This window comes from Corythoichthys intestinalis, chromosome 4, assembly GCF_030265065.1.
Source record: "Corythoichthys intestinalis isolate RoL2023-P3 chromosome 4, ASM3026506v1, whole genome shotgun sequence".
In the NCBI taxonomy this organism is placed as follows: Eukaryota; Metazoa; Chordata; class Actinopteri; order Syngnathiformes; family Syngnathidae; genus Corythoichthys; species Corythoichthys intestinalis.
The window spans coordinates 12,513,770-12,541,544 of record NC_080398.1 but is presented as its reverse complement, the minus strand read 5'-3'; the positions used below and the strand labels follow the sequence as shown (position 1 = coordinate 12,541,544).

The following is a 27,775-nucleotide window of genomic DNA, read 5'->3' as shown; positions in this document are numbered from 1 at the left end:
AGAGATATGCTAGGCAACACTGAGCTTCAAATTTAAGGCAAACACAGTTTTTTTTTTTTTTTTTTTTTTTTACAAAAGATTTTGCAAAATATATACAAATAGAAAAAATAAACTGGTATTGGCATACATATTTTACCTGTTATCTGAATCTTAACGTAGTTTTTGAAATTGTTTCGTTAAAAGTACCAGTTAGTTGAGATGTTTATTAACCCTAATATTATTATATTTCCGTACATGTAATACACATAGATAATGTATGACTTTATGCATGAATTCATTCGATTGTTGTTTTACTCTTCTCATTCTCCATTTAACCATCAAATAGGGAAACAAACAAAAAGTGTGTGCCATAGTTAAATGCAAGTATGCGATGAACATTTTTCTAAATGATACTTGTGACCTATTTATAAGCGTGAATCACACAGATAGTAACTTGATACCCCATATACTACTTGCCATGATGTTTTGACTTGACTATTCATATCGGTTAGCCTTATCTGCATTGACCGCATTGTCAAGTTATTTTCAATACGTTTATCTCACTTCACACCATATTATCTACGCTTGATTATTTTCCCATTTCTACCTATCAGTCTACATGAAATTATTATAGTGCTTTTATTAGGACATTGTGGCTATTGATTTATATAATTCAAGATGCAATGTTTTTATATCATAATACTAGGGCTGTCAAACGATTAAAATTTTTAATCGAGTTAATCACAGCTTAAAAATTCATTAATCGTAATTAATCGCAATTCAAACCATCTATAAAATATGCCACATTTTTCTGTAAATTATTGTTGCAATGGAAAGATATGACACAAGACAGATATATACATTCAACATACTGTACATAAGTACTGTATTTGTTTATTATAACAATAAATCAACAAGATGGCATTAACATTATTAACGTTGTGTTAAAGCAATCCATGGATAGAAAGACTTGTAGTTCTTAAAAGATAAATGTTAGTACAATTTAGAGAAACTTTATATTAAAACCCCTCTTAATGTTTTCGTTTTAATAAAATTTGTAAAATTTTCAAACAAAAAATAAACTAGTAGCTCGCCATTGTTGATGGCAATAATTACACAATGCTCATGGATGGCGCTGAAACCCATAAAATTAGGTGCACCCAAGCGCCAGCAGAGGGCGACTAAACACAAAAAAACACAAGTAACAAATGGACATGACACTGTCATTTTAATCTGTTTGAGCGGGGCATGTGCGTTAATTGCGTCAAATATTTGTCATATTTGTGTGTGTTCTCAGTTCTTTTTTCTTTATGCAGCACCTGATTGAGCCTGATTGGCGGGGTAATGCGACACACCTGTGCTTGATTAGGAAAGCTCAGTATTTAAGGAAGCCTGTCACCATCTGCAAGTGTCGGACTATTGCTTGCTATTTGCCTTGCTTACCGCCTGTGTGTTCATCGTCATCCTTTGAGTTTCCCGATGTTCTACGGTCGTATTTTGGTTTGGTCATCTTTACTTTAGTGTTCTTTTGGGCTTTGTAGTTAGATTCTTGTACTCTGTTATATTCATGCATTCTAGCGTGCTCTCTTAGTTATACTTTGTTAAACTCGCATTTTTTTCGCGTGCTCCCTTTGTTGTACTTTATTATACTCGCGTTTATTGGCGTGCTCTCTCAGTTATACTTTGTTATACTCGCATTTTTGGCGTGCTCCCTCTGTTGTACTTATTAAATACAAACATTAGCTGTACCTGATCTCCTGGTCTGTTTTTGGGATCCACATCAACGGCTTGCCATTCATAACAATATTTCAACGTGATTAATTAAAACAATTAATTACCGCCTATTATCGTGATAATTTTGACAGCCCTACATAATACATATTACCAAACATAATGTGAATACAAAAGAATGAAGAACTCATATTCTATTTGTTTATTCAGTATCTGTATATAAAATCGTATACTCATGTGGTCCCTTCTCAAGTATTCCTATTTTCACTATATCATTATTTCCTTGATACAGTATTTTAAGACTTAACTGTTTACTAATAGGTATTTATCTATGAAGCCCTTTTGGATGTTTTTTTGGTGATTTAGGTCTATAATAAATTTTCCTTGACTTTACCTGATATTCCAGGCCACTTGACTCTATTCGTTAACCGAGATTGCGTTGGATTTTTAATGTATGTGCATTATTCCATACATATAGGGCTACAGCTATCGATTATTTTGGTAGTCGATTAATCTATAAACTAGTTAGTTCGAATAATCAAGTAATCGGATGAGGAACATTTAATGCGTTGCAGAATCAATTTTAGAAAATGTAAAACAAAGGCATGAGCTTAGCCCTAAATGACGATCTAAGTATGAAAAAAGAAGAATTGGCTAAGTCCACTAGCTTAAATGCTATAAAATGCAAACTTTTTTTTTTTTACAGTGCTCTTAATGAATCGTTCAAACACATATTCCCACACACACACACAAAAAAACAGTTAAATATACCTGTAAACTAAATTACGAATGCATTAAAAACACATTAGCTCAAACAAAAACTTACCTTATGTTTATCTTAACAGTGAGCAGCCATGTTAAATGAGTTATGTCATATTCACTGTTGCCGAGCGAAGGCAGTGTATCCACCCAAATCAATAAAACCAAATGCAAACACTTTCAAAACAAACCATTACAACGCCACTCTAATTAAAAGAATACTCGAAGCAGCAAAGTTTGATTTGAAGCAATTTTCTAATCAAATTACTCGGGTTAATCCATTATTCGTTGCAGCTCTACTTACAGATATTTGGAACTTAAATTTAAAACCCCCACCTCTATACATATGGATGACACAGTTTGGGTATAAAAAGATTTTTTTTTTTAATTAATTGATTGATTGATTCATTTATTTATATATTTTCAAAATAAAGTTAGAATTCAACTTGCAATTTACAGCCATGTCATGACACATTTGGTCGATCGCATCAGTGTTCAGTAGCCCAGGGCAATGGGGAATCTCTCCAACTCCACATAAGTCTTCTTGCATTGTTTACATTACAGATGAATAGAGGCTTTCACTTATGCCACTTGAAGCAGCCCCCACCACCTCACTTGAGAGTGGAGAGCTACTAACACTCTTCAGGAGGTCCTCAATCTCTCAGCCACAAACATGGTCAAGAGTGTGACGTCATCAACGTCCATTACGGCAGATTCTTGGCTATCCATTCAAGAAAAACAGTCATTATCACATTTGAAGGCCTCATTTTGATTTTGATATTAAATTGTGTGTGTCAGTGTGATCTCCATATACTCGTGCTAAATGTGACTTTTGTAGACATTGGAACCGCCAAACAATAAATATACGCTATCCTTTGCTTTCATCCAGGGTCAAAATGTCACGATCATAATTTTTTAAATTAAATATACACACGACGATGTGTTAATTTTAAATTTAACTCAAATTTTTTTCAATTTGCCAGATTTTTCGGACTATAAGCCGCTACTTTTTTCTCGCCGTTTGTACCCTGCGGCTTTTATAAGGAAGTGGCTTATTTATTTATTTTTAACAAACAAGTTTCATATTTTCTTCTTGAAAATTAAAAAAATGGATTAGACACACGTTAAAAGAATGGCTTTCCAAATTTTGTGATGACATATCTCTCAGACGTTACACTTGCACCGATAAAGCTTGCCAGAAACTTGTCAGACTTATTCAAAAACTGAAGTCTTTTTTAGATGAATATGGCTCCATCTGATACTATATACTGCCACAAAAGAACAATTTTAAATGCTATTTTCTACGACAAGAGAATGCGATGCTAGTGTTGATTAACTGTTTTCAACTGGCACTAGGGGGACTTTATTGGCCTAGTATATTACAACAGAGCTGCTATATAACGGCTAACGCTAGCCATTAACCGTTTTAAGAGGATTTCATCCACTTCAAGTGTAGAAGGCAAGGTAAAGTGGATTATACAGTATATCTTTTTGGTGACCTATTTGTTAAAGTTTGTTTTTAAGCATTCAGACAACACTAGTTGGTGGTGTTGACGCGTGTGTATTTAGTTAAGAAATATATTTTTTCATCAATTAAAGGTTTTTCCATGGCACCGATGTAAAATATCCACTGTTATGACATGGATAGCTGCGGCTTACAGTCAGGTACGGCATATATGTGGATTTATTTCTAAAATTATGTGAAATTTAGCCAGTGGGGTTTATAATCCGGTACGCTTTATAGTCCAGAAATGACGGTAAATTATTTTAAAATATTATAGTTTTCTTTAAAATGCATACTTATAAAATTACATATCTATAGAGTTTAGGTCTCTATTAGAGAAAATTCATCATTTCCAATTTCAGTTATATACTAGTATTTTTTGTTTTTATATTAATTGCTTGATATGAATTAAGAAAAGCATCACAGAGTAAAAATAAAGTAAATAATTATTTTAGTTATTCTGATAATTAAGCAGATAACTACTGATAAAAGTGATTGGATCCCATTTTCCCCCAATGCAGCATGGGTAACTGTGGGCAACAAGCTTGCCACCATATCTAGAGGGTATCCAGGCGGGAAACATGAGAGTTAGAAAAGATCTACCAGTACATACATTCTATCGTAAACCCTTCTATATAGTATCTGAAATGTCGCCATCTAGTGTACAAAATAGATCTACTACTATCTACTGCACTAGTACTAATAGACTTGAATAAATAAACAAAATTTAATATGTAGCACATACAGAAAAAAATGTTGAAATTATTAAATGTATTTCAATAATATATTTATTTCATCATTTAACATCAATTTAAAATTATTTATGACAATACACAAACCTAATAATAATGAGATCTACTCATATGACATCAACCTTCTCACCATCATGTTCATGAAATTATGATGTTAGTCTCACTCGCTTTCTCTTTGGGAAAAAAAAAATCATTTCCTTCCTCTTCGGATGTTTTGGTAAGAGTTAGTTTCACTTTTCACAATATCTGTTAATACAACAGTGACGCAATCTAGATCAGTTGCAACGCACTCACTCTAGCATATGAGTAACACAAATAAATGTTTAGATCAATTTTTGTTATTTAAAAAAAAATGTATTCACTCACTCACCTTAGCAATTTTAACTGACATGTCTTCAGACAACGCTATGTGTGTTTTTAGTACTAGTAGTCTTTGATAGTAGCAAATTTACCTGCAGATCTTTTGGGTCCAGATGCATTTGGTAAGTAAAACAATTGCTTTTATCACCACCATAGTAGATTTGAAATACAGCCAGGTGTGAAAACTCTTCTTGAGTTTAAAATGTTTGATGAAAATATTGTATTCACCAATGAAAAATTACAGCCATTTTATCGGTACTATATTTATAAATTATCAAGAGGCCAATATTTTTTTGGACACTTTGGCTTCTTTGTATTTCTTTTCAAATAACAAGCCCCAAAAAACCTAAACATATACAAAGTCATTTCTAAATTAGTTGATGTTCAGCTAATGGTTCAAATTAGTTGATTTTTTCAAAACCCTATTGAACATTGCTTGGGACCATTATTTAGTTGTATTAAACAAAACATGGGAGTGTCAAGGCATGGAGCACAGATAACTGGAACCTATTACAGTTTAGACCAGAACCAATATTTATAACATACATAGGTTAAATGGTCTAAATATACACATCAGAACTTATTGTTTTTTCTTAGAGTTATTAAAATGGATTTATAGCATTCTTTTTCAGCATGTAACTTGTTGGAAGTCTATGAACGTGAAATTCATTTCTTTCAAATTCCTCCACTGGAGGACACACAGGGCTACCTTAAAAAAAAAAAAAAAAAAAAAATTAAAAAATAATCTATTCGCCATTACAAACAACTCAATAGTTACTGTAAGTAAAAAAAATATGTACACAATTGAGTAAGTGTCTTTAGTTCGTAAAGTTAAAGTAACATCAGTCATAATTGTTATAAATGTAGTCCTTTCTTGAGAAGTCAATCACAGTTGAATGCATAAGAGAGAGGCAGGGGCCTGATGTCCATCCACAACTCCTGGAAGTAGAGTACAAGAATTGCGTTTGGACAATCAGCTCCTGACTCTCAGTCATAATCCAAAAGCATCCTGTTGTCCACACGGTGGACACTGCAGTGGCCTAAAAAGAAATAACACAGATCAAGAATCAAAGAGTATGGAAAAAACTGTTAAAGATTTGATTTTCCAGATTTAGTTATAATATCAATTTGTTTCTACAAGTGAAATTCAAAATTACTTACCACATGCACCTTCAATCATGCGTTCGCATGATAGTTCCAGTTCTTGCCTATTTAGGTTAATAAGTTAAGCATCTTTTAGTGAATGTCGTTTAAGTCCACACTCCTGTGCATCCGATCTCAAGCGCTGTCCGCTCCGTTTGCCTCCTCATGTGCCCCTCTCTGCAGCTTCCCATCTATCCATCTCATTTCATGCAGGAGCGGGGTTACCTAAGAGACTGGGCCTCAAAGGAGAAAATCTCCTTTTCTACAATTAGCTGTGAAAGTGACAGAAGGAAAAGAGAGGAGGGGTGCGTGGTGATGGGGGCGCGAACGTGCAGAAGAATAGAATGACATTATTGCGCATGACAGGTACCAAGATGTGAAGTTAAACAGAAATAATCTCAAGTGTTACCAATAATGTAGTTGGAAACAAAACACTAATTGAATATTATCTGGATCTCACAAATTGTTTCATTCAGAAATCAGTTTTATTTTGCAAAATAATGAAATTAATGTTATGAAATGAAGTATGGATTACCGATAATATTCCTATATGTTAACAATGTCCAGTTCTTTCACAGTTTTATCTTCCTAATTAGAATTTTTGGAGAGGACTTTCATCTTCAGATACACCAAATGGTGTGGCTTGTAAATGGGATTAGGCCAAACCAGGCATCATAACATTATTGCGAGTTAAAGTGCCCATTCCCGTCATCTTCAAAGATGCAGAGGGAGTGCCCACTAAGTTACCATGGGGAGCCGTACACAAAAGGGTGTGGCGTGGGAATGTCCCCCGGAGGTCAGGAGTGAGGGTGAATAGGTCATAGGTCAGAGCCAGCTGGACAGCACACAAGAGGAGAGGAGGGTGAGAAAAGATGGCGAGCGGGGGCTTGGGTGGAGACGGTCCACAAACGCACAGAGTAGACCCAATGGGACATTAACATTGAACTGATGGGAGGCTCAGTGACCAGAGCCTTTTGACAGGGAAACTAAGCTATGACACACTCATGCGTAATGGGCCGTGGTAATTGACAAATGACAAGAGGCTCATTGGAGATGCAAAAATCAGCCTTCCAAATGCAGAATACGATTACAAGCTTGTTGGGATTAACTGAAATGATATCCAACTCCCAATTTCTATTATTTAAGATAGAGATGTAAAATTTATAAAAAGCAAATTACAAAACAAAGACCTACCGAATTAGCTTTGCATTATACTTTGTCCTTTTAAATTGTTCTCTTTTATCTGTATCATCATATTTGAGAACAGCGACCACATTTCTTCAATGCTTATTGCGGGCTTTACATATATTTTAATGTATTTGTGAGCAAAGTGTGAGATATTATTTCATTTTATGATATAGGTGATAATGACAGCAGCCTATTTCAGTCATTTAATTTTGTGGCAAACAACAACAAAACAAAGCTATTGCATTCAAACTGAGGAAATTTCATATTGCTTTTGAAGAGGACCGTTTATTTTTGCGATGGATGGTTGGATGGATGGTAGACAGATACAATCAGCGGTATGAAAAAGTATCTGAACCTTTTGGAATTTCTCACATTTTTGCATAAAATCACCATCAAATGTGATCTGATCTTTGTCAAATCACACAGATGAAAATACAGTGTCTGCTTTAACTAAAACCACCCAAACATTTATAGGTTTTCATATTTTAATGAGGATAGCATGCAAACAATGACAATGGGGGGGCGAGTAAGTGAAGCTAAAAAGAGGATGGATGCTGCAACAAGACAATGATTCAAAACATAGAAGTAAATCAACATCATTGAGATGCTGTGGAAAACCTAAAAACAGCGATTCATGCCAGACATCCCAGGAATCTGACTGAACTACAAAGGTTTTGTAGAGAATAATGGGCCAAGATTAGTACTGTGCCAGACTGATCTGCAGCTACAGGAAGTGTGTGGTTAAAGTTATTGCTGCCAAAGGGGGCCAACAAAATATGAAATGTGATGGTTCACTTACTTATTTTCCCCCCTTCTGTCATTGTTTGCATACTATCCTCACTAAAATATAAAAACCTATAAATGTCTGGGTGGTTTTAGTTAGAGCAAACTGTTTTTTAATCTGTGTGATTTTGACAATGATCAGATCACATTTGAAGGTGATTTTATGCAGAAATGTAAGAAATTTCAAAATGTTCAGATACTTTTTCATACCACTGTAGATAGACATCTTTATAAAAAAGTATATTTCTCATGTTCTAAATGATCTTTTGCTCTTGTACTTTCATAAAGGGAATAAAACCTCTATCTTATAATAGAATTAGTAAGAATTAGGTTGGGAGAAAATATGGTTTCATTCAAAACAAATATGAAGTGCTAAACATTAATAATGTTTTCTTGTAAATGTGTGACAACTACAGTATCCAAAAAACATTATCAAATTTTAAATTTGATATCAGCAGCCAGTGAGAATCTGTTAAAATGGAGTAGTCAAGGTGTTTAGTAATATTTTATTCTGTTTCATGGTTTATTTATGCATTTTGATTTTTAAAAGTGTAGTTCCAAATATTGTGATATATTCCCACGGTTATATCTGATCGACAGTCTGTGAACAAGGTCAGTGGGGGCAGCAGGCCGTCTGCAGCAGGTCCATGGTGGTCCTAAAAAGAGCATCTTGAGCTCAGGCATTAGAGGTCAACATGCAAATATTAACCCCTGAGTGAAAGCAGCCGATCAATGTTCTCATGCCACTCTCTGCTCTCATGAATGTGTTGTCCAGCACACTGCCATGTTTTTATATTTAATGACATTCACACTAACAAAAGAGGAGGCAGCCCACGAGCATAAGCGGAGTTTAAGCGGGGGCCAGGAGGGCCAGCCCCCCCCCCCCCACGGTGGCCGAAAAGTGTTATAGCATGTAATTGGCTTTCCTATATATATGTAAAAGTTGTAAAGCAAGAAAACAAACAACAACAATGAATGAAATGAATAAAAAAAAATATTTTTATAATGGGTCAAAATTACTTTTCCAACAGATCATGTGGCTAGCACCTTAGACGGTCATTTGCTTTGCATATTATTTCCCCCCCAAAAAAAACAAAAACAAAAAAATTGGGGGAGGGAAATTTTTTTTTTCAAAGGATTTTTTTCTTTGATTGAATTTTTTTTTTTTTTTTTTTTTTTTTTTTTTTTTTGTTGATTGAAGCAACTTTTGGGGGGATTGAATGATTTAGACACAAATGTCCAACCCATAATATGGCCCAAACACAAAAAACACAAAAAGGATTGCTAAAATCAAAGAAAACTTTTTTTATTGAAAAATTAAGTGTCCAAATGCAACTTTTTGAGTCTCAAATATTTTTTCGCGTTCAAAAACCTTTTTTTCTATGATTGAAATTTTTCTTTTTTTGTTTGAAGTGATTTTTCTTTAGAAAATATATATTTTTTGTATGAAAAAAACATATTTTTTGATTGAAGAATAAAGACACAAATGTCCTAGCCAAAATGATGCCCAAATACAAAACCTTACTAGAAATCAAAAAAGTTGCTTCAATCCAAAACCAAACAAAAAAAGACTTAAATCAAAAAAAAAAAAATAATAATAATAATAATTCAAATAAAAATAGCTTTCAAATGCATTGTTTTTTAGTTTTAATTTTTTTTTTCATTCAAACACATTTTTTTTATTGAAGTGACTTTTTTTTCAATTGAAAATATGTATTTTGATTGAAGCCACTTTTATTGATCGAATAACGATAAACAAAATAACGCTCATTTTCTACTTATTATAAATATTCTTGTGAGTTAATTTTATTGCTGACACTGTGTTTCGGGGTCATCAACATGTTGTGCCCCTCCTGCCCCAAAAGTCAAACTCCGCCTATGCCCACAAGTATCCTCTCACTATTGCACTGGCTTAGTGGGACAAGAGGGATTAAACCTGTGAATGTAACTCAACAAAACTGGCAAAACCACATTTTCACACTCGAATAAATAATGATAATAATATGAAATCTATTTTGCGCAGTCCTCCTGACAGATAAAGTTGAATCTCTGCGTTTCAGGCAAGCCCACCCATTGCTGCCCCCCAGTGGACACCATGGCTCCAGTTATTCCACATTCATATGGGCCCTCTTGTGGTCCATGTCCGGGGACCCAGTTCTGGTAACAGTTAGCGGATGAACCGCTCCAGAACCAAAAGTCAAAGTTACAAGTGTATCGTAGCCCAAGCCAAATGTGGGATGAAGTGGCATTCTGTGCCATTTGAGCCACTTGATCCTGAGTGCTTTGCCCAGTGATGTAGACAAGGTCCAAGTGGTGCTCTCTGCAGTAATTCAAGGCCTCAATCCAAGTCATGTTTTCACGAATTAATATCAGATTTCCTGTGGAAGTAAAAGGATAAGAAGAAAAATAAATTAATCAATTCTTACGTTTTTTTTTTTTTTTTTTTTTTTTAATCTTGTAACTTTGTAAACATACATCCAATGTAAGCAATTTTGTGCCACCATAGCGAATGTTGAACTAGTTTCACAAAGCTGCCATACTTTCTCTGTCCACTAGATGACAGCATACTGAATAATCTTCTCACTTGACAATGGCATGTCTTTTTTTTGTGTGTGTTTGTTCTTTTTTTAGTGCCTTTTAAACAAATAAAGGCACTGGTAACAATTACTGAATTAAACCAAAGTAAAGTAGAGGTGATTTATTTTCTGTTCACTGTATGATATGTCCAAGCGTTCTGATAGTTCTAAAATACTGTATATTTTTTAAATGTCTCTCACTCATGAAGTGTACCTGAAATCAAAGGAGGACCTCTTCCAGTGGGCGTTACACTGGATGACTGTGATGTATTTATTGTCCCTGCCTGTGTTGTGGAAGCTGAGACACCAGCTGTAGATGCAGTTACAGTAGTTGCAGTTAGCATTTTTGCATTGCATTGTGCTTATTGCACACATAGGTATGTGTCGTATTCTTTGTGGCTTCTACCAATGACACATACTGTACCTGTATTTATTTGATGGGTAGAAGAAGGTGCTGTGGATAAAAATGGACCCCCCTCTGATGTAGTGGTCTTTGAAGTTGTGACAGTTGCCGGCAGTGTTTCCCATGTGCTTGCTTGAGTGGTTAGTGGAACTTTACTGGCTGCACCAAAAGATAAAAATTAGCAATTCAAGACTACATTTTTTTTATACAGTACATACGTTTGAATTTCTACAACTTCATAAAACAATATCATCCATCCGTCCGTCCGTCCGTCCGTCCATCCATCCATCCATCCATAACCAGTACAGTTCATCCCCAGACATGACCCAATACCACACATGTGCTGTATTGACTGTGAATTGAAGTGAATGAAGAAAAAATACTTTTCAGACTGTCATCACTTTTAAATGGGGAAAAAAAAAACATTTGCGTTGCGACTCGAATCAAAATTGAATTTGTGGAGATGTAACTTTGAGTTTTAACAATCTATAGTGCATACCAATAAACAAGAGAAGAAATAAATCGCTATTGTGTACAAGAGAATAATTCTAATTTATTGATATGTACGTTTTATTTTAGGGACAGCTTTAGTTCAAACCAAAGTCATCTGTAAGATAAATTTAAAATATGTATACAGTAATTTGCGGACGATAATCTGCTATTTTTTCCCCTCATTTTGAACCCTGCGGTTTATAGTCCAGTGCGGCTTATTTGTTGATTCACTTGGGTTAATGGGTAGCACTTTGCTTTACAGTGGCGTCATAAGACTGCTGTAAGACCATCATAATTATGACAGGACGTTATCATGGGCATTATTGAATGCTTATGACAGATACCATTAAGTGTCATCCGGCAAATTATGTCATTAACTCCATTTATGTCCAGCTCAGATCTTTTACATCCATTCATAAGTGAGATACTTTGCGGGATGATCCAAAATGATGTCTATCATAAGCATTCATTAATGCTCATGGCAGTGTCATGTCATAATTATGATGGTCTTATGAAAGTCTTATGGCACCACTGTCAAATAAAGTGTTACCAAATTCCATAACTATCAATTAATGAAACAACTACAACATCAACTGAAGAAATAATTAGGACAGAACATGAATTTTAATTGTTATTTGCATCTGTAGCGCTGCAATGCATGCTAGGAGGCATGTTGGATGACAGATGGCAGTAGAGGTTGAGAGAGAAAAGTGATGGCCAACTGAAGCTTCTTGAAGCAATGAAGCTTTGCAGCCAATTAGTTCATGATGGTTGATTTGGTCTTATGACAGTCTTATGATGCCGCTGTCAAACAAAGTGTTTCCGGTGTTCTGCCAAAATCTCCTACATCGGCGAAACTTCCTACATTAGTCGTATTTGACACCTTAAGTACTACCGTGCGCTCTAAACTTGTTTTGTTTAGATACATACAGGCAGAACGTACTAAAAAAATGCCTTAAGAAAATAATTAAATGTAGTTATTTCAAATAAGGATGGTTTAAATACGCTACGTGACTAATGTGGTAATGTGGCTTCAAAGCTAACACAAAAAAACACAATGGTTAAAATCATGAGAGGGTAATACATGCAAAACGTATTTTTGAGGAAATGAAAAGGTTCTAAATAACTAAATAAAAACAAAAATACTGAGTACTCGCCGCTTCTGACCGATGTGCGCATGCGTGCGGATGCTTGCACAAGCGCGCTGAGCATTGTGTAGTCCTAACAATAACATAGTGGTTGTCAAATCACTAGTTTACTAAATAAGGTTGTCATTTCCAATTACAGTATATTCCTGTGCAGGTTCCGTAACACTCATGTTATCTAAACCACTAACCCCTATAACTATTGTATCTGTTTTCAAAAAGGTCTTTCAGGGACATATTTCTTTGAGAGAAGGATATTTGTTCTGAAATATTGCAATGATAAACCAGTTGTCAGTTTCAGTTTTCATTTATCATCATTTGTATAGTTTTCTGATGGAAGTGAAATGTTTATTGACTTTATATTTGGGGGTTTGTTTTCTTGGAAGCGGTCCTGTCTTTGATATAAAGTGGTATGAAAAAGTATCTGAACCTTTTGGAATTCCTCACATTTCTGCATAAAATCACCATCAAATGTGATCTTATCTTTGTCAAAATCACACAGATGAAAAAAAAACAGTGTCTGCTTTAACTAAAACCACCCAATCATTTATAGGTTTTCTTATCTTAATAAGGATAGCATGCAAACAATGACAGAAGGGGGAAAAATATGTAGGTGACCCATCACATCCATTTAATATTTGGTCTGGCACATCGATTAGGACTAATCTTGGCCCATTCTTCTCTACAAAACTGCTGTAGTTCAGTCATATTCCTGGGATGTCTAGCATAAATCGCTGTCTTTGTTGCAGCATCCATCATCGTTTTAGCTTCAACTGTCTGACAGATTGCCACAGATTTTCCTGCAAAACATCCTGATAAACTTTTGAATTAAATCTTCTATTAATTATTGCAAGTTGTCTAGGCCCTGAGGCAGCAAAAAAGCCGCAAATCCTGATGCTCCCTCCACCATGCTTCATGGTGGGGATGAGGTGTTGATGTTGGTGAGCTGTTCCATTTTTCCTCCACACATGACGCCGTATGTTACTCCCAAGCAATTCAACTTTGGTTTCATCAGTCCACAAAATATTTTGCCAAAACTCCTGTGGATGGTCCAAGTGCCTTTTTGCGAACATTAAACGAGTGAACACTATTCTTGGCCATACTTTTACATATAGTTGATGTGCGCACAGAGATATTGGACTGTGCCAGTGATTTCTGTAAGTCTTTACAAGACAGTCTAGGGTTCTTTTTTTACCTCTCTGAGTATTCTGTGCTAACTCTTGGCATCATCTTTGGTGGACGGCCACTCCTTGGGAGAGAAGCAACAGTGCCAAACTCTCTCCATTTGTAGATAACTTCTCTAGCTGAACATCCAAACCTTTAGAGAGGTTTTAGACTTTTGCTTCTCATTATGACAATTCTTGCCAGGTTTGTGTTTTATAGTGGACAGGGCAGCTTTAAACCACTCATCAGTGATTGGGCACACACCTGACTTAAATTGTTTGGTAAAATTTGTTTCAATTGCTCTTTAAATCTCCTTAGACAGAGGGTTTGCATTGTTTGCATGCTATCCTCATTGAAATATGAAAACCTATAAATATTTGGGTGGTTTTAGTTAAAGCAGACACTGTATTTTCTTTCATCTGTGTGATTTTGACAAAGAGCAGGTCACATTTGATGGTGATTTCATGCAGAAATGTGAGAAATTCCGAAAGGTTAAGATACTTTTATACCTCTGTAAGTCAGAATCTAAATTTGGGCATTCAAAGTTGCACTTATATTATCTCCCAATTGTAAATAAATTTTCTTTACAATCATTATATAGATTAATGTCAATAATTTGCATTTTAAAATGACTAATTCAGTGGAGCTATTAGAAATATACTGTACATGTTTTGAGGGGTTTGAAAAAATATTTATAGTTTAAGTTTGTAGTTCACAACAGTTGTACCTTGATGACATTTAGACATGAGTCAACTTACGGCCTTGACAGACAAATGTGCGTTGACTTCCACATTTTAGATCATTCCACTTGCCATCATCTTTGAACACAGCAGCAACACAATCCTGATCGCGATAATTTGGTTGTTGTGGTTTCCAGTAACGGAAGGATGACTCGCTTCCATCAGACCATCTCCAAGCATCTCGGAAGAGGCCGATCCACACATTTTGATCTGTGGACAGGTTCCTGACTTCTTTGTTCTCTTCTGCAGAGCCTATACTGACCAGATCCAGAGATAAATCCCGGCAGTGCTTTTGTGCGTCCCTCCATGATTTAGTGTTGGCAACAAATATGTATTCACTTGGCACATCACGGTTGCCTGCAAGATGTTTTTAAACCATAACTTGTGACAATGGACCAACAATGGCTGTAATTGTAGGATAATGTAGTTCTAAATTTTTACTCACCATGACAAATAAAGCTCCTTTGTGTTTCACACTCGCTTTCAAACCATTCTCCCTGTGGACCCATAGCTGCACATGAATCTCGACCCAAACCGTTTGGTTCTCCAACACTCCAGTTCAAGAAATCTAGTTTTTGATTAGGCCAAGCCCAGTGCCACGTTGAAACATTTCCAAGCTCCAATCCTATCCATGATCTGACAGTGTTATTTGGAACAGAAACAATCAGATTGTTTAAATCTGTCACATTGTTGATAGTAGCAAGGTCCGTGTGCATCCTTCGACAGTAGTCCTTAGCTTCTTCTTGTGTCTTCTTTAGCGAGATGAAATGGAAGTTGGACAATGCCATTTTAAAGGAACAAAATTCTGTGGAGTGACAGCAAATTAACATGAGGTAATAGCAAGACAAAGAAAACATTTTTTCCCCCGACAATTCATAACTCTTGTGTCATCAGTGCCTACGTTTACAATATTATATAATAATTATAAAATCCACGAGTTACACACCTGCAATTAACAGTAGATAAAGGGTTGTTGTCCTTTTCCGCATTTTGAGTATGTTTTCAGAAAGAAAAACTAATAATTTATATATAGGTATATACACTATGATTAAAAAAGTAAGCTCTTGTACAGCTGGACAAATAATGTGCGAGGAGGAGGCAACAGCAGGAACTGCGCCACATGTGCATAAGAATGCCACTTGTCTTGTTAAGACTCCTCTTCAAAAACATCTCTTACCAAAGCAGTTTTTCTCGTTTGTCTCTCTTTAGAAACGCACATCGCCACACATTGTGGCTCCCTGGTTGAAAATAACAAGAAATCAACAGGAATCTTATGATAAATTTGGAAAAACGTTTCGCACTAATGACATCGTCAGTCACTCTTGTCATGTCGTGGCACTGTTAAAGATTACTCAGGCTTTTAAATGGATATGATATGCTTCAGTTTCATATATTCATGAGCTGACTCGTGTGCCAACTTTTATTTTGTCGCTGACTAGGAAGTGCCCTCAAATCTAGGACTTCTGGCTCTCAGACACTCAGACACTGTCTTGTTTGTAGCCCTCATGGTTTAGCTTGCCCTGCAGCAGTCTATAACTTCTCAGCCGTCGCTGATGGATGAACAGCTTTTTTTTTCCACTACTAGATTCATATTTCTTAATGCTTTTCAATTTGGGACCCAGTCTCATCATTCTCAAAAAAAATCACGTTTTCACATGATCCAATAAATTGTAAAATAGTGCTATAAAAAGTGGTTATTGAGCACTTTGTTTGGATGTAGTGTAGCCTACAGTATGAGGGATTTTTGTTGTTGTCATTTTCCAACTTCCTCTTGAAGGTGTGGTTGTATATTGCTTACTAATAGGCAACTTTGTTGCAGTATCGATTGATTGAAAAAAAATTTTATCGGTTTAACAAAAATTTCTTCATACTGTAAATTAAATCTAAGATTTAATCTATCGACAGTGATCCCTCATTTTTCGCGATTAATGGGGACTGTCACCCCCCTGCGAAAATTCTAAATTTGCGAAGTAGAGGCGGAGCTTATTTACATTTAAAAAAATGTGTGTGTGTATTTGTGTGTGTTCAATGTATTTATTCAGTTTTAACAGCATTGGAAAAACATACAGTGCCTTGCAAAAGTATTCGGCCCCCTTGAACCTTGCAACCTTTCGCCACATTTCAGGCTTCAAATATAAAGATATAAAATTTTAATTTTTTGTCAAGAATCAACAACAAGTGGGACACAATCGTGAAGTGGAACAACATTTATTGGATAATTTAAACTTTTTTAACAAATAAAAAACTGAAAAGTGGGGCGTGCAATATTATTCGGCCCCCTTGCGTTAATACTTTGTAGCGCCACCTTTTGCTCCAATTACAGCTGCAAGTCGCTTGGGGTATGTTTCTATCAGTTTTGCACATCGAGAGACTGACATTCTTGCCCATTCTTCCTTGCAAAACACCTCGAGCTCAGTGAGGTTGGATGGAGAGTGTTTGTGAACAGCAGTCTTCAGCTCTTTCCACAGATTTTCGATTGGATTCAGGTCTGGACTTTGACTTGGCCATTCTAACACCTGGATACGTTTATTTTTGAACCATTCCATTGTAGATTTGGCTTTATGTTTTGGATCATTGTCCTGTTGGAAGATAAATCTCCGTCCCAGTCTCAGGTCTTGTGCAGATGCCAACAGGTTTTCTTCCAGAATGTTCCTGTATTTGGCTGCATCCATCTTCCCGTCAATTTTAACCATCTTCCCTGTCCCTGCTGAAGAAAAGCAGGCCAAAACCATGATGCTGCCACCACCATGTTTGACAGTGGGGATGGTGAGTTCAGGGTGATGAGCTGTGTTGCTTTTACGCCAAACATATCGTTTTGCTCTTCTCTGGCTGGGCATCCGCCCTGCGCTCCGTCGCGGGTCGCTGGCTGGGCGCCGGTGTATCAGCGGGGTGTCGCCTGCACCGGCGGGGGACCCTGCCTTGCCTGGGGCTTGGTGGGCCGCTGGGGGTCCCGTGGCGTGCCGTGCCGGTTGGGGGGCTGTGGCTGTGGCTCGTGGCCCGGGCGGGGGTGGGTGTAGGCGTGGGGTTGGTGATGCGTCCCCTCCTGCCATCCCTGAAGGCCGGTTGATGGGCGTGCGGGTGGCCCGGGGGACCACCCTGGGTCCCGGGGGGGGGGACGGTGGCTCCTTTGCCGGGCGGCGGGAGGAGGGATGGGCTGCGCAACTAGTTTAGATGTTCAGTGTATTTCTTGTTGTTGTTTGTGTATGTGTTTCTTTTCTTTCTTCTCTTGTATTTCTTTTCTTCTGTCCCCCCATAATCCCTTCCTGTTCGCTGCTTTGTCATAATAAAAAGGTATTTTGAATGATCACAATGGGAGTATGTCAGACTCTCCATGTGAAACATTAAAACTGTTCAGAATCCGGGCACTTAGACTTCCATTCTCTGTGTCAAACAGCTGAACAGGACAGGTTTTAAAAAAAAAACAAACAAACAAAAAAAAACATATCGTTTTGCATTGTGGCCAAAAAGTTCAATTTTGGTTTCATCTGACCAGAGCACCTTCTTCCACATGTTTGGTGTGTCTCCCAGGTGGCTTGTGGCAAACTTTAAACGAGACTTTTTATGGATATCTTTGAGAAAAGGCTTTCTTCTTGCCACTCTTCCATAAAGGCCAGATTTGTGCAGTGTACGACTGATTGTTGTCCTATGGACAGACTCTCCCACCTCAGCTGTAGATCTCTGCAGTTCATCCAGAGTGATCATGGGCCTCTTGGCTGCATCTCTGATCAGTTTTCTCCTTGTTTGAGAAGAAAGTTTGGAAGGACGGCCGGGTCTTGGTAGATTTGCAGTGGTCTGACGCTCCTTCCATTTCAATATGATGGCTTGCACAGTGCTCCTTGAGATGTTTAAAGCTTGGGAAATCTTTTTGTATCCAAATCCGGCTTTAAACTTCTCCACAACAGTATCTCGGACCTTCCTGGTGTGTTCCTTGGTTTTCATAATGCTCTCTGCACTTTAAACAGAACCCTGAGACTATCACAGAGCAGGTGCATTTATACGGAGACTTGATTACACACAGGTGGTTTCTATTTATCATCATCGGTCATTTAGGACAACATTGGATCATTCAGAGATCCCCACTGAACTTCTGGAGTGAGTTTGCTGCACTGAAAGTAAAGGGGCCGAATAATATTGCACGCCCCACTTTTCAGTTTTTTATTTGTTAAAAAAGTTTAAATTATCCAATAAATGTTGTTCCACTTCACAATTGTGTCCCACTTGTTGTTGATTCTTGACAAAAAAAATAAATTTCATATCTTTATGTTTGAAGCCTGAAATGTGGCGAAAGGTTGCAAGATTCAAGGGGGCCGAATACTTTTGCAAGGCACTGTACATATATAAGACATGTTTTTCCCTTTTCCCCCAAACTATACTACAAAACAAACAAACAAACAAAAAACCCTTGTATATGTATATGGCGGAAAACACAGACAAGACTGAAAAAGCAGTTTCTGCTCTTGCACTCCTCTTTAAAATAAACTGCTGTATTTTAAGCCAAAAGAACTGTTGTGTTTGATTGAACAATATGTCTATATGCTGCCATAGCACATTCATGACTCATTAAGCCCCCGAACTATTTTTAATGTGTCCGTTTGATCCTGGAAACCCGTTTACAGACGTCGCACAACCGCTTTTGTTTCAACCCAGCCATAAAACAAAGGTAATTAATTATATTTATTATTCAAAATGTCTGTCGTTTTTAGCTTAGACTCATTAATTGATGTCTCATATTTCGTTTAAAAAAATAAACGTCTTTAAAAAATTATTCACTCACATATTTTAAACTTTTAAACAAATTATGTCACAATGTAAAAAAGTCACGGATATCTACCTCTTAACTATTGCTTAATTGTATTTTTTTTGTTACTGTCGCACTTTCTCCGATATGTTAGATGATAAATAATCGATCAAAACAAAAAAGTGAAAAAAAAAAAAAACGTTTAAATGGGTAAATATATGACAAAGAAAATCTCTACCACTCCTTGATGTCTGCGATTTCTGCATCGCGACCCTGGTTATATTACCATGTTTCACCCATAAAATCCCCATAAAATCCAGCTGTGGCCATTCACAGCTGTGTCTTGACACTCAGTGATACATGCTACATTGAGTTTTTGGATCGAAACAAGGTAATTACGCGATAATATCTCGTTAAAGTCATGGCGTCTGTAATTCTGCTCTCGCGTGCTCTCACCTCCAGATAGGGTTTTGCTGTTTAAAAAACTTTTTTATTTTATTTTTTTTTAATTTTTTTTTTAAAAAATGCCCTCCTGTTCAAAAATTTTCTTCCCCCAGAAAGTTGTGATTTTAAGCTTTTCCAATGATGTATCACACATTCATATCGAACAAATTTGAAAGTTGGCTAAATTGGGGGTCTCAGAGCAGAACTTTAAGTCACATGAGTGTTTTCCACCATATGCATTTTTCAACACTGCAAATTTAGCAATTATGACTTTTAAAAAAAACAATGATTTGTGCATGTATGCATGCAAATATCTTAACATTTTTTAAATAAAATACTGTATTTATTGACTTTTAATTGAAAAAAATCTGCGATGGATTGAGGGCGCGTAGTTTGAAGCACAAAGTAGCTAGGGATCACTGTGAATCAAATATAAGATTTAAAAAAATGATACAGTCAAAATGTCATTTAACAACTCATAATGATTCTCAGTAATTTGTGTGGCTCCCATGTGCTTGTACGCGTGCCTGACAACGTCTGGGCATGCTCCTAATGACACGATGGATGGTGTCCGGGGGGATCTCTTCCCAGATCTAGACCAAAGATAAATCTAAACCTTCCAGTCTGCTGCATCATTTTTTCACTTTCATTTTTGGGTTGTCTGTTGTGATCCAGCCTTACGTTCCGGTTAGAATGCATTTATGCCTTTCTCCCTCTGTCTACAGGCTGCACAGGTACAAGAGGGACCGGTCTCCTCAGGAGTGCGGCTAACCAGGAACACCAATGACTCATTAGTAGAGCCTTTTTTAAGCCTCGGCCAAACATACGCCAGTTGCCATGATTTCCAGCACTAGCACTGTTTATCTGTTAGTAGCATTGCTCCTGAGAAGATCATGCTTTCCCGAGTACTTGATTACTAACTGTTCCAGTGAGTTTGTTGTCCTGGTCACATTTTGTTTTGCAAAAAGTGAATTTTTCCCTTTATGGTGATTTTGTGTTGAAGACTTTGTTTTGAGAATGAATTCTAAACCTCCTCTTTAACTGGGTTCCAGGCTTTTTCTGACCGCTCATCAGGGCCGGCCCAGCCTATACGCAGACTATGCAGCTGCTTTGGGCCCCTGACCACTAGGGGGGCCCCCAATCTGGCAATTGTTTAATTTATATTCCATTTTGTTTACTACAGTTTGCTTTATTTGACTTTTGTGAGTTTTGATACTTGATTACAAGCTTAAAATAATAAAAGTTTTCCTTAACTTCTTTCCTCTTTTAGAAAAAGGTTTGGCGCTATCTACTGTAAGTACTGACAATCATTTGTGGTGAGAAGTTTGAAGTATGCAGTGCAACAAAATCTGACTAATATACAAAATATGGACGTATGGGTTGGATCGCGTGTATGGGTTTCACAGTACACTGTGACGAAATGGTGGGCCAAAAATATGGGCCCCTTTGAATTATTTTGCTTAGGGCCCCGAAATGGCCTGGGCCGGCCCTGCCGCTCATAACAGTGTCTTTGATTTCCCCTCTATGGGGTGATCATTTTCATTTTTATCAAATTATGTGGCATTATTTTGTCACTAATACATACCTTACTTATTATAAGGAAAGATATTCAAGATCAGGCCCCGCCACTTAGATCTGATGTGTTTTCGAAATGTTCCTCTAAATTTTTTGAAGCAGTGTATACAGTAATATATACAGTGCCTTGCAAAAGTATTCGGCCCCCTTGAATCTTGCAACCTTTCGCCACATTTCAGGCTTCAAACATAAAGATATGAAATTTAATTTTTTTGTCAAGAAACAACAACAAGTGGGACACAATCGTGAAGTGGAACAACATTTATTGGATAATTTAAACTTTTTTAACAAATAAAAAACTGAAAAGTGGGGCGTGCAATATTATTCGGCCCCTTTACTTTCAGTGCAGCAAACTCACTCCAGAAGTTCAGTGAGGATCTCTGAATGAATCAATGTTGTCCTAAATGACCGATGATGATAAATAGAATCCACCTATGTGTAATCAAGTCTCCGTATAAATGCACCTGCTCTGTGATAGTCTCAGGGTTCTGTTTAAAGTGCAGAAAGCATTATGAAAACCAAGGAACACACCAGGCAGGTCCGAGATACTGTTGTGGAGAAGTTTAAAGCCGGATTTGGATACAAAAAGATTTCCCAAGCTTTAAACATCTCAAGGAGCACTGTGCAAGCCATCATATTGAAATGGAAGGAGCATCAGACCACTGCAAATCTACCAAGACCCGGCCGTCCTTCCAAACTTTCTTCTCAAACAAGGAGAAAACTGATCAGAGATGCAGCCAAGAGGCCCATGATCACTCTGGATGAACTGCAGAGATCTACAGCTGAGGTGGGAGAGTCTGTCCATAGGACAACAATCAGTCGTACACTGCACAAATCTGGCCTTTATGGAAGAGTGGCAAGAAGAAAGCCATTTCTCAAAGATATCCATAAAAAGTCTCGTTTAAAGTTTGCCACAAGCCACCTGGGAGACACACCAAACATGTGGAAGAAGGTGCTCTGGTCAGATGAAACCAAAATTGAACTTTTTGGCCACAATGCAAAACGATATGTTTGGCGTAAAAGCAACACAGCTCATCACCCTGAACACACCATCCCCACTGTCAAACATGGTGGTGGCAGCATCATGGTTTGGGCCTGCTTTTCTTCAGCAGGGACAGGGAAGATGGTTAAAATTGACGGGAAGATGGATGCAGCCAAATACAGGAACATTCTGGAAGAAAACCTGTTGGTATCTGCACAAGACCTGAGACTGGGACGGAGATTTATCTTCCAACAGGACAATGATCCAAAACATAAAGCCAAATCTACAATGGAATGGTTCAAAAATAAACGTATCCAGGTATTAGAATGACCAAGTCAAAGTCCAGACCTGAATCCAATCTGTGGAAAGAGCTGAAGACTGCTGTTCACAAACACTCTCCATCCAACCTCACTGAGGTCGAGCTGTTTTGCAAGGAAGAATGGGCAAGAATGTCAGTCTCTCGATGTGCAAAACTGATAGAAACATACCCCAAGCGACTTGCAGCTGTAATTGGAGCAAAAGGTGGCGCTACAAAGTATTAACGCAACGGGGCCGAATAATATTGCACGCCCCACTTTTCAGTTTTTTATTTGTTAAAAAAGTTTAAATTATCCAATAAATTTTGTTCCACTTCACGATTGTGTCCCACTTGTTGTTGATTCTTGACAAAAAATTAAAATTTTATATCTTTATGTTTGAAGCCTGAAATGTGGCGAAAGGTTGCAAGGTTCAAGGGGGCCGAATACTTTTGCAAGGCACTGTATGTGCTGTGGCGTGCATAGACGATTTGGGGGCAGATGCTCAGAGGGGAAAAAAAAGGGCACCTTTTGCAGTGTATGTAACTGCCAGCCCGGCTGCCTCGTTAGAACAAAGTAAATTAATAAAAGAAAGAAAAAACATTGCAGACGTATTACGTAATTACATATTTTTCTAAAAGTACATTTAAATATATACAGTATGAAAAAGTATCTGAACCTTTTGGAATTTCTCACATTTCTGCATAAAATCACCATTAAATGTAATCTGATCTTTGTCAAAATTACACAGATGAAAATACAGTGTATGCTTTAACTAAAACCACCTAAACATTTATAGGTTTTCATATTTTAATGAGGATAGCATGCAAACAATGACAGAAGGGGGAAAATAAGTAAGTGAACCCTCTACCTAAGGAGACTTAAAGAGCGTTTCAAACCAATTTTTACCAAACATTTTAAGTCAGGTGTATGCCAAATCACTGATGAATGGTTTAAAGCTGCCCTGCCCGCTATAAAACACACACACCTGGTAAAAATGTCTTGATGAGAAGCATTGTCTGATGTGCATCATGGCTTGGTCAAAAGAGCTGTCTGAAGACCTGCGATCAAGGATTGTTGATTTGTATAAAGCTGAGAAAGGATACAAAACCATCTCTAAAAGTCTGGATTTTCATCAATCGATAGTCAGAGAAGTTGTCTACAAATGTAGAGAGTTTGGCACTGTTGCTTCTCTCCCTAGGAGTGGCCGTCCACCAAAGGACGCCAAGAGTTCAGCACAGAATACTCAGACAGGTAAAAAAAGAACCCTAGAGTCTGCTAAAGACTCAGAGATATCACTGGCACAGTCCAATATCTCTCTGCACACATCAACTATATGTAAAACTATAACCAAGAATGGTTTTCATGGGAGTACTCCACGGAAGTAGCCACTGCTGTCTAAAAAAACATTGTTGCTCGTTTAATGTTTACAAAAAGGCCCTTTGGCACTCCATAGAAGTTTTGGCAAAATATTTTGTGAACTGATGAATCCAAAGTTGAATTGTTTGGGAGTAACACACAACGTCATGTGTGGAGGAAAAATTGAACAGCTCACCAGCATCAACTCCTCATCCCTACCATGAAGCATGGTGGAGGGAGCATCATGATTTAAGGCTTTTTTTGCTGCCTCAGGGCCTGGACAACTTGCAATCATTAATGGAAGAATGAATTCAAAGGTTTATCAGGATGTTTTGCAGTAAAACCTGAGGCTGTGTTTCGTGTTTCAGACAGTTGAAGCTAAAAAGAGGATGGATGCTCCAACAAGACAAGGATCCAAAACACAGAAGTAAATCAAGTTCAGAATGGTTTCAGAAGAACAAAATACACGTTCTGGAGTTGCCAAGTCAAAGACTTGAACCCCACTGAGATGTTGTAGCATGACCTAAAGGATGTGATTCATGCCAGACATCCCAGGAATCTGACTGAACTACAGCGGTTTTTTCGAGAATAATTGGCCACGATTAGTCCTGACTGATGTGCCAGACTGATCTGCAACTACGGGAAGTGTATGGTTGAAGTTATTCAAAAATTATAAATGTGATGGTTCACTTACTTATTTTTTTCCCTTCTGTCACTGTTTGCATACTATCCTCATTAAAATAAGAAAACCCGTAAATGTTTTGGTGGTTTTAGTTAGAGAAGACACTGTCATCTCACACTTTCATCTGTGTGATTTTGACAAAGATCAGATCACATTTGATGGTGATTTTATGCAGAAATGTGAGAAATTCCCAAAAGTTCAGATACTTTTTCATACCACTGTAAGAACCTATTTCAAACTACCAAGGGTCAAAAAACACTTTAATTTTCTTATTCTTTTCTTTCGAGGCATGATTAGTGCTGCAAGTGGTAAATTAAAAATAAATAAATTAATTAATAAATAGTTGAGTTTCAAATATGTATTTTTTGTGGCCGTTTATTTTTATTCTTACTTGTTTTTGTTAAGCAGCAAGTAGCAGTCCTAGTACTAAAAATACAAACACATTATTAGATATTGAGATATAATAATGTCATGCCCGTAACTATGCACGGCCCCTTTAAGAGACGCTCTGGACATGTGGGCTGTGACATATGGGGAAGCGAGCAAGTGGAGTGAAAGCGAACGGGCTGGAGCTAGTGATAGCAGTCGCACTCCGCAGCAGCCTGCTGTGTCATTGTTTTCATTGTTGTCACATTAAAGTGAGTGAAGCCAGTCATGACTCCTCTCCTCTCTCAGCCGAGAGCATTACAGTATATACTTTCATTTATTTTTTTCTACTGACACTGGTTGTGTGCTGGTCGCCATGTTACATCTATTACTGATTTATGGCGAGCAGCTAGCCTAGCTTGTTTAACAGGTGGGACTGGGCATTCGGCTAATTTAGAGTTGCACAGAGACAAAGGCAACTCCATGAGGAAAATAGTTAAACAACTGAGGTTTAGTGGGGCACACACATACACATTATGTGTTAGCTCTGCATAGGGGTTGCAAGCGGTGCAAGGAAAGGGTGTGAATGGAGGTTATTGTACTGTGCTGCTCCTGCTGCAAGTAATGTGCCGCCCCAATGTCTGCTGTGCGTTCACGTTGCTAAATAATGGGCAGTTGGGAACACAGGAAGGCGTGTGTTTCTGTGTTTGGAGGACAGATGGCTGCGGCACTAGCAGGGCATTACAGGCATTACTAACATAATAATGATCATGACTTAATAACCTTGATAAGGACACTTGCTCGGTTAGAGGGCAAGGGTCTATGTCTATGTGTGCATGCCAATGTAGGTGTGAGTGTATGTATATCATTGCTTTTTTTAAATGTGCCCCCCCCCCCCCCCCCCCCCTTGAGACACTCAATATTGACAGATCCTCAAAATCAGGTGACTCGGACTCACATGCAAAAATATTTGACATCCCTAATATAAATTAACCAGCAATTAAATACAGCTTCTTCTACAGAATCGGTCATACGCAGTATTTCTTGACTTGTATAAAAATGTATGGCGGAAAACACTCAGGTGACTTGAAGTTCTGCTCTGAGACCCCTATTTTGGCCAAATTTCAAAATTGTCCTATATGCATGTGTGCTACATCCATGGAAAATTTATAATCTCAATTTTCTGGGGGAAGAAAATTTTTGAACAGAAGGGCATTAAAAAAAAGAAAAAAATAAACCCCTAAACACTAACTCGAGGTGAGAGCATGACAGTGCATAATTAAAGACACCATGGTTTTAACGAGATATTGTCGTGTACTTACCTTGTTTCGATCCAAAAACTCAGTGTAGCATGTCTCACCGAGTGTCTAGACACAGCTGTGAATGGACACAGCCATTTGGGGATTTTACGGTAATATACGGTAATATAACAAGGGTTGCGATACAGAAATCGCAGACATGAAGGATTGGTCTAGATTTTCTCTTTCAAATATTTACCTGTTTAAATGTTATTTTTTTCAAATTTTCTTTGTTTGGATCAATTCTTTATCATGTAAAATATCGGGGAAAATGCAACAGTAACGAAAAAAAAAAAAAAATACAATGAAGCGATAGTTATGAGGGAAACATCCGTGACCTATTTACAGACACTATTTTTTTTCATTGTGACGTATTTTGTTTAAAATTTTAAAATATGCGAATGAATAACTTTATAAAGTCTTTTTTTTTTTTTTTTTTTTTTTTAAACTAAATATTAGAAATCATTGGTTGAAAGATATCTTGCAGATGCGCTGGGACACATCATCAGTGATGTTCCCTAGCGTCATCGGGGGTATCGGCTCTCTCAACATCAGACCCCCTCTGCCTAGGTGACCCCGGCCTGATCAATCCCTGGCCTGTGTCCCAGCAGCGTTTGCCCACGGCTCTGCCCTCTTAATCCAAAGCCATCTAGTGGCTTTCTCTGCGGCATCAGTTGCAGATCTGATAGCCTTCCGTTTTGCCTCTGCGACAAGTCCTAGCCGGGCGAACACTCTGCAGAGTGACCGCCCTGCAAATCCCCGGCAGCCCACCTCCAGAGGCTCACATTGATTCTAAGCTAAAAATGATAGACATTTCGAATATAATTACTTAACTTTTTTTATGGCTGGGTTGAAACAAAAGCGGTTGCACAGTGTCTGTAAACGGGGGTCTCCAGGGTAAAACTGACAAATTAAAAATAGTTCGGAGGCTTTAAGTGCATGTGACACGAAAAAGCATGTTTATTTCATAACACACGTGGTATTTTATGCTCCTGAATGATATGGACTGGTTGGATGGGTGTGGAAGCGATCGCTATATTTATTTAGTTTTTTGAATCCCGCGCCATGAAAATGAGTGACTTCCGGCTTCGGTCTTGCATTGAGGAGGAGGGCGCTGTGACGTATACGGGTGAAGGTGTCCTCTTCACTAAACAGCCGTACTGTTGTGTATGAGGACTAAGGATTCAGCTGATTTTGCGGATTAATAAGTTTATTTTTCGCATCACGCCAGTCAAAAGGCTGCAGAAAAATCTTGCTTTATGAGGGAGAGGCGTGTGCGAGTTTCAAAAGGTTCCCATTCACCGTGGATATTGGCC

The 27,775-nt window shown here is 37.6% G+C and overlaps 1 protein-coding gene across 2 annotated transcripts; it reads right to left on the bottom strand.

Annotated features, from left to right (window-relative positions):
* Positions 1-9,803: 9,803 nt before the first annotated feature.
* LOC130915046 (macrophage mannose receptor 1) lies at positions 9,804-15,808 on the bottom strand. 2 transcript variants are annotated; one of them, XM_057834732.1, is made up of 6 exons: positions 15,666-15,808; positions 15,165-15,524; positions 14,738-15,076; positions 11,200-11,337; positions 10,990-11,085; positions 9,804-10,577 (listed from the first exon to the last, which is right to left on the bottom strand). In XM_057834732.1, exons 1-6 carry the CDS (start codon positions 15,706-15,708, stop codon positions 10,210-10,212), a joined length of 1,344 nt encoding a protein of 447 aa, XP_057690715.1. In that variant the 5' UTR covers positions 15,709-15,808; the 3' UTR covers positions 9,804-10,209. The 2 variants fall into 2 exon arrangements, with proteins under 2 accessions (XP_057690715.1, XP_057690716.1); XM_057834733.1 differs by lacking the exon at positions 10,990-11,085.
* Between the last annotated feature and the right edge of the window lie 11,967 nt (positions 15,809-27,775).